Source organism: Portunus trituberculatus, chromosome 8 (genome assembly GCF_017591435.1).
Source record: "Portunus trituberculatus isolate SZX2019 chromosome 8, ASM1759143v1, whole genome shotgun sequence".
NCBI lineage: Eukaryota > Metazoa > Arthropoda > Malacostraca > Decapoda > Portunidae > Portunus > Portunus trituberculatus.
The window spans coordinates 1,870,001-1,877,500 of record NC_059262.1 but is presented as its reverse complement, the minus strand read 5'-3'; the positions used below and the strand labels follow the sequence as shown (position 1 = coordinate 1,877,500).

At 47.1% G+C, this 7,500-nt stretch overlaps 1 protein-coding gene across 4 annotated transcripts in view; it reads left to right on the top strand.

Annotated features, from left to right (window-relative positions):
• The first annotated feature begins 4,160 nt into the window (after window positions 1–4,160).
• The window catches only part of LOC123500787 (protein NDRG3-like), a 66,983-nt gene continuing 63,643 nt past the window's right edge, over window positions 4,161–7,500 (top strand). Inside the window, exons 1-2 of one of the 4 annotated variants that reach the window (XM_045249401.1) lie at window positions 4,930–4,986; window positions 5,883–6,407. In XM_045249401.1, the coding sequence (XP_045105336.1) occupies window positions 6,052–6,407 (356 nt within the window). In that variant the 5' untranslated portion in view covers window positions 4,930–4,986; window positions 5,883–6,051. Of the gene's footprint in view, window positions 4,261–4,929; window positions 4,987–5,826; window positions 6,408–7,500 lie in introns of those variants that run through there. The other 3 variants (XM_045249447.1, XR_006673464.1, XR_006673462.1) reach the window with 3 other exon arrangements.

Sequence of the window (7,500 nt, the reverse complement as noted above, 5' to 3'; positions counted from 1 at the left end):
GACCAAGGTTGGAGTCCCGGGCGCGGCCAGGCAAATGGGCGCGGCTGTTATTGTGTAGGGTGTGTTGAGGTAGCAGGAAGTAGGCGGAAGGGTTGAGGCCTCGCTGTCCCGGTGTGTGGAGTGTGGAGTGTGTTGTGGTCTCAGTCCTACCCGATGATCGGTGTATGAATGAGCTCTGAGCTCGCTCCGTAATGAAAATGAAAGTGTTCATTGCCAGGGAGTGACCACTTCATCTTAATGTTGTCCATCATGTTTGCTCCATTTCTTTAATATTAAACATTTTTATCTTATATAGTTCATGTACACAGACACAATACAACGCATACTGTGTTTGGAGGAGGGAGAGGATCTCATTTTGTCCTTCACAGCAACCTGCACTGTGTGTCATCCACATTGTTGTCCGTTACATGTGTAACATGGCGTGACAAGTTACAATTATTCCCGAGTGTCATGTCAATGGCAAGAGATAACGGCTCATCTACCATTTTCTCTTCCTTCACGCCAAACTTTGGAAAAGTTTTCTTTGTTTTGCTTTCACCAGTGAACCAAATGGTGGACATTCTGATTCTAGCAAGCACAAGCATTAACAGTCTTTTTTTTTTTTTTTTTGACATCCAGCAGTTTTTTTTTTTTTTTGGTTACACCATAGTTATATTGTGTACAGGCCTCACATTTACATTCATCAGTGACTCACAACCAAACATAATCTAACTCATTAAAGCTGAATTGAAAATTTCATTTTTTTTTTATATATAAAACAGAATATCATTATTCTAATTTGCAAATTCTATAAATTTCAGTGCGTGACAAGTCACTCTCCGGACATGAGGTGCAATACTGTAGAGGTGGAGCCGTCACTAGTGAAGGAAGGGGCCGCCCAGGTACAGTACATGTCGCACTCACAATGCTGCACCCTTACTCTGTCCATTACTAGTTGCCCTCTGACTGCTTCTGTACCGTTCACTCACATAAAATTGGTTTTCCTTACGTGAACTTCCATCCCATGAGACACAACACTCATTAAGTAACTATTTTCCTGACCGTGCCCGCCCTTCACGTGGACACAAGGACGGTGTGATGCACCAGGAGGAACACATGAAGCCACACCACTCACCTATCCACTCCACGCCTGTCCCTCACCGACCTTATCATGTCACTAATATACAGGGTACACAACAGACATGGCGACGGTGGTCCTGACAGTCCCACACACCCTGTTATGAGTGGTGCTCCCATCATGCTGTGTGTTACTTCATACTTACCAACATCACTCAGCATCACTGTGCCACTACTCAGTCAGGATGGAAAACAACACGTTTATTTGAACTCTATCATAACCTTTAGAGAAGTCTACGAATGTTGTGAAGAGTTTAAATGTCTTATTTGTTGCATCTGTATCAAGAAGCGCAGCGTTACGAGTTCAACACAAACCCTTCCTGCCTCACTGCCTGCCTGCTCTCTCAAAGGATCGAACCATTTTTCAGTCCACCACACAGCACCATGTCACACACCTTCATTCACAGCTCACACTACTGATACCTCTGTACTTAGCAGCTGGTGAGCGTGAACCACTCTTAAATGCAATGAATAGCTTTACAGTTTGCTAAGGCACTGGACACACACCAAAATTAAATATAGGATCAAACACTACAGCTACGTATATAAATAAAATCCAAGGTGCAGGTAATGACATGAGTAAGCCGAGTGTGAAACCATCGGGCCACATGATTGATTTCCTCTAAGGTTTTTTTTATTTCCAGGATACCTCTTGAGTTGCTATAGCGTCAGCCAATCAAGGGACATAAACATTGCTACCAAAAGAGCCATGATTGAAGTCTGCTCTGTCATTCGGGTAAGCACCACCAGCCCTGTAGATCTGCCAACATTGCCATACTGGAGATCAAGAGGAGATATGGTGGAGACCTTAACAATTGTCACTGGAGTGTATGACAGAGATGCATGTGAAGGTTTGTTTAAGATGCAGGAAGGATTGGAAACTCGAGGACATGGAAAGAAAATACTCAAGCAAAGACCAAATTAGACATCGCCCTCTGTAATCGAGTGGTGGATAACAGGAACAGCCTCCCAGACAGTGTGGTGAATGGTGAGACAGTCCGTGAGTTTGAAAGAAAGTTAGATGTATGGAAAGATGAAGAACAAACTCAAAAATAGGGAGCCTCCATCACAGCTCTGACCACATGACCATAAGATGTGTGTGTGTGTGTGTGTGTGTGTGTGTGTGTGTGTGTGTGTGTGTGTGTGTGCGTAAAGTGACAGGCTTGAATCGGCCTCTTTCAAGAATCGTCTAAAAGTTTCTGTGAGACATTCAATATTTCAACATCACTCTCTCTCTCTCTCTCTCTCTCTCTCTCTCTCTCTCTCTCTCTCTCTCTCTCTAAGAATTGCATTTCATAATCACACCGCGTCCTTCGCTCTTGACAGACAAAAAAGTAAATAAAAAATACCCACCTCCCATTCTTTCTATATAAGGAGGAGGAGGAGGAGGAGGAGGAGGAGGAAGAGGAGTGAACATGGAAAATAAGATAGACTGCAAGAAATCAGTCCATATATTAAAAAATGCCTACACACCAGCCACACCCCTGATCCTTTGAGTCCTTCCAGCCACATCCCTGATCCCTGAGTCCTTCCCAGCCACATCCCTGATCCCTGAGTCCTTCCCAGCCACATCCCTGATCCCTGAGTCCTTCCCAGCCACATCCCTGATCCCTGAGTCCTTCCCAGCCACATCCCTGATCCCTGAGTCCTTCCCAGCCACACCCCTGATCCCTGAGTCCTTCCCAGCCACATCCCTGATCCCTGAGTCCTTCCCAGCCACATCCCTGATCCCTGAGTCCTTCCCAGCCACATCCTTGATCCCTGAGTCCTTCCCAGCCACATCCCTGATCCCTGAGTCCTTTCAGCCACATCCCTGATCCCTGAGTCCTTCCCAGCCACATCCCTGATCCCTGAGTCCTTCCCAGCCACACCCCTGATCCCTGAGTCCTTCCCAGCCACACCCCTGATCCCTGAGTCCTTCCCAGCCACACCCCTGATCCCTGAGTCCTTTCCAGCCACATCCCTGATCCCTGAGTCCTTCCCAGCCACATCCCTGATCCCTGAGTCCTTCCAGCTACCCACCCACCCACAACCAGATCCTTCCTACATACCTGAACCAAACAATTTCCAGCTTAAACCCATTATTTCTCGCTCCATCCTGACCACTGACCCTGAGGATGTTGGTGACGTCATCCTCTTGTGTCCCTGGGCCGCTCAAACACCCCCAGCACGTCCCTTGTCAACGACCCTGGGGGAATACATAGCTAGGATCCCCAGGCTTGGTTTCGTAAGGAGTGTCCCTCATCCCTTGTATCCTTTGAGTCCTATAGGCCTATGCTTCCTATATTATGGGGGGGGAGGAGGAGGAGGAGGCGTGAAGGAGTAGCAGAAGGAGGAGGAGGAGGAGAATAATAAGTAGAGTAGAGGATAAGGAGTTGATAGAGGAGGAGGAGGAGGAGGAGGAGGAGACAGGTAGTAGCAGGAGGTAGAGGAGGAGGAGGAGGAGGAGGTGGGAAAAAAAGTAAGGGAGGAGGATAGAGTTGAGAAAGGAGGAGGAGGGAGAGAAAGAGGCGGAGGCAGGTAGGAGAAGCAGGGGGGGAGGAGGAGAAAGAGGAGGAGAAGCAGGGGGAGGAAGAGGAAGAGGAGGAGGAAGAGGAAGGAAAAAGTAAAGGAGGAAGATAGAGAGTTGAGAAAGGAGGAGGAAGGAGAGAAAGAGGAGGAGGCAGGTGGGAGAAGAAAGGGGAGGAGGAGAAAGAGGAAGAGGAAGAGGAAGAGAAAAAAAAGTAGAAGAGGATGATATGGAGGGGGAGGAGGGAAAGAGGAGACGGATAAGAGAAGCAGTAGAAAGAGGAGGAGGAGGAGGAGGAGGAGGAGGAGGAGAAAAAGTAAAGGAGGATGAGGAAGAAGGGGAGAAAGGGGAGACAGGTAGTAGCAGCACCAGCAGGAGGAGGAGGAGGAGGAGGAGGAGGAGGAGGAGGAGGAGGAGGAGGATCAGCGCAACAAACTTTCCCCAGGAGTTGTAGTAGTGTTTAGCAGCAATAGGTGGCGCTGGCTGTCCCCTCGCCGCTCTCTTGCTCCAATGCGGATCTCGATATTATAGTTGCCTTTCCCTGCCCGCTCTGTCACCCCGCCCGGACCTCTACCTGCCCACGCCCTACGCCCACACCCACGCCCCACGCCCTCACCCACGCCCACACCCGACAGGTAAGTGAGAAAAATGAAGGAAAGGGAGATAAATGAATAGAGAGAGAAAAAGGTGGTTGAACTTGTGTGTCTCTGTGTATGTGTGTATGTAAGGGTAGCGCGCTCACACACACACACACACACACACACACACACACACACACACACACACACACACACACATGAACGGTTGCCCTTATGTAAGAAGTCTAACCTCATTATTTGTATTTAAGGTGTGTGTGTGTGTGTGTGTGTGTGTGTGTGTGTGTGTGTGTGTGTGTGTGTGTGTGTGTGTGTGAAAAGGATGAGAAGTTAATGGGAGTAAGAATGAAAGAACGAGGAGATGGAGAAGCGGAGGAAGAAGAGGAAGAGGAGGAGGAGGAGGAGGAGGAGGAGGAGGAGAAAAAGTTGGTATTGGTGATGGTGAAGGCAATGGAGGAGGAGGAGGAGGAGAACGAGGAGGAGGAGGAGGAGGAGGAGGAGGAGGAGGAGGAGAGAGAGAGGGGAAGAGGGGGAGACAAGACGGGAGGAGGAGGGGGGGCAAGGAGGAGGAGGTAAGCAAGTGAGCAGGTGAGGTGAGCAGGTAAGGAGAGAGGGAGAGGGAGAGAGGGAGAGAGGGAGAGGGAGTGAGTGTTGCTGCACCACCACCATCACCACCACCCCACCATCACCAGTACCCGGCCAACCGTCCTTCACCACAGACGCATCACCACCACACTCACCATCACCACCACCACCACCTCCACAGTGAATAATGGACGAGTGACTAGCGTGTGGTGAAACGGTGCTCTCTCTCTCTCTCTCTCTCTGACATGTGCGCCTCTTTTTCACTATTTCATCGTTAATTTGCGCTGCGCGGTGTTGTGATGTTGGGAATTGCGCGTTTTGATGTCCAATTTACTTGTGTGTTGTCGATGTGGCCCAGTGTGTGCGTGTGTGCGTGTGTCCGGGTCCATGTGCGTGTGTGTGCCTCTGTCAGTGCGCCGTGTCATACCTAGTCTCTCTCTCTCTCTCTCTCTCTCTCTCTCTGTTAATCTTGTTATTGTGACATGGGATTTTAAATACAGTTTGCCACACACACACACACACACACACACACACACACACACACACACACACACACACACACAGTGAAAAATCTTGTAACCAACTTTCACAAACTAATACTCTTAACCTTTTATGCTCTCTCTCTCTCTCTCTCTCTCTCTCTCTCTCTCCAGTGACGGGAAACATGGGTGTACGATAACGGGAGCAGCGCGTACAATGTGTGACGTGAGATAGGAGAGAGAGAGAGAGAGAAAACGATACCAAGGAGAGAGAGAAAAAAAGTGAGATTACCGTACTATTTCCGGAGAGAGAGAGAGAGAGAGAGAGAGAGAGAGAGAGAGAGAGAGAGAGAGAGAGAGAGAGTTAAGACAGAAATGTAAGAAAGACCGATTTAATATTTAAAGATAATCAATAAAAGCAGGATTAAGCAGAGAGAGAGAGAGAGAGAGAGAGAGAGAGAGAGAGAGAGAGAGAGAGAGGGGGGGGGGGGAGGGTGTTAAATTGACGTGGCTGTTTTCTTAGAGAGAGAGAGAGAGAGAGAGAGAGAGAGAGAGAGACAAACGGATGCATAAATAACAAAGCTAATCAATAAACAGGAATCAGGAAAGAAAAGACGAAAAAAGAAAAGAAAAAGAAGAGAGAGAAACAGAGAAAAACAAAGAAAATAATAAAAAAAGTAAAAAAAAAAAGTGAACGAAAAATTGAAAACAAATAAAAGTGAAGAAGAAGAGATAAATAAAAGAGAGAGATAAAGAAAAAGAGATAATGGCGTCTCTTAGATCAATCCGTGCTGGTTTATCTCGCTCCTACCACTCCTTAAACACGATGGGAGGACATGAAGAGGAAACAGAAGGAGGAGGAGGAGGAGGAGGAGGCAGAGAGAACAACAACACAACCTCCTCCTCTAACTACTCCGCGACTACTGACTGGCTCGGGGTGGACAACTTCAGAACGAGGAACAACAACAAAAGTTCGCCTCTCTCAGCCATCAAGGTCGCTCTGTCTAAAGTCTCGCGAGGGAGGCAGAATCACTCCTCCAGTAAGATTTCCACTATCCTGAAGGAGTTGGATGACGAGTGGAGGATCAGTGAGGATGGCACGGAGGGTGATATCATCCTAGGGTAAGTGTTAGGATGGTTTTTGACGTGTTTTGGTGGGTAGGGTTTGGTAGGGTTTGGAAGGGTTGGTACTCCTGGATCGTGTTTCTGTGTGTGTGTGTGTGTGTGTGTGTGTGTTTCAGGGGCACGTTTGTTTTATGTGGTTGGTTTATCTAAAGGTATTTGGGGTTTTTTAGAGATAATTTGTGTATTTTTAAGTTTTTTTAATGATAATCGTGATTTTAGGGTGAATTTGGGGATAGCTCGTATTTTGGGGGGTTTTTAAGGGTAATTATCGTATCTGAGGTTCATTGTAATGGTAACTGTCGTACTTTGAGGTGTATTTAAGGGTTTTCGTATCTCTGAACGTAAGAACAGACAGTGAGGGAAGTTGCAAGAAGCTGTCAGTCCTACACGTGGTGGTCCCTGTATGAACACACCTGTACCTGTTTCCACCTTCCATCCCCATCCACACACCTGTCTCACCTTCCTTCACACCTCCCTATTGACTCACCAACACTGTCACATCACCATTACTGCGTCCCTTCCATTCACCACCCACTCTGCCACACAACTACCTCCTTCTCATCTCTTTCCTCAACCTGAATTTCTCAAGCTTGAACCCATTATTTCTGGTTCTATCCTGGCTACTCATCCCGAGAACTTTGCTTGTGACACATTTTTACCTTGAGATTTGTGTACCATTAGACCATTTTATTGACATTAGGAAGGGTCTATGGAGGTCAGAAGATTAATGGCAACAGTCTTCATTATTTTAACCCTTTCAGTACTGGGACACATTTTCACCTTGAGATTTGTGTGCCATTAGACCATTTTATTGACATTACGAAGGGTCTATAGAGGTCAGAAGATTAATGGCCACAGTCTTAACTATTTTAATCCCCACATAAGTTTCTGAAGCTGTAGAAAACCCCCAAATATTGCAAATAGTAACCAGAATTATGGAAACGCGTCACGGTATATACTGGAGGGGCTAATGTGACCTAAGGAACCCCTGCTTTCAACACTCCACTCTGAGATTTTTACTTTATTTTTTTTTTCTACAAAGTGTCGTACGTTGGTTGGTGACTATCGTACCTCGTGAGTGTCGTACGTT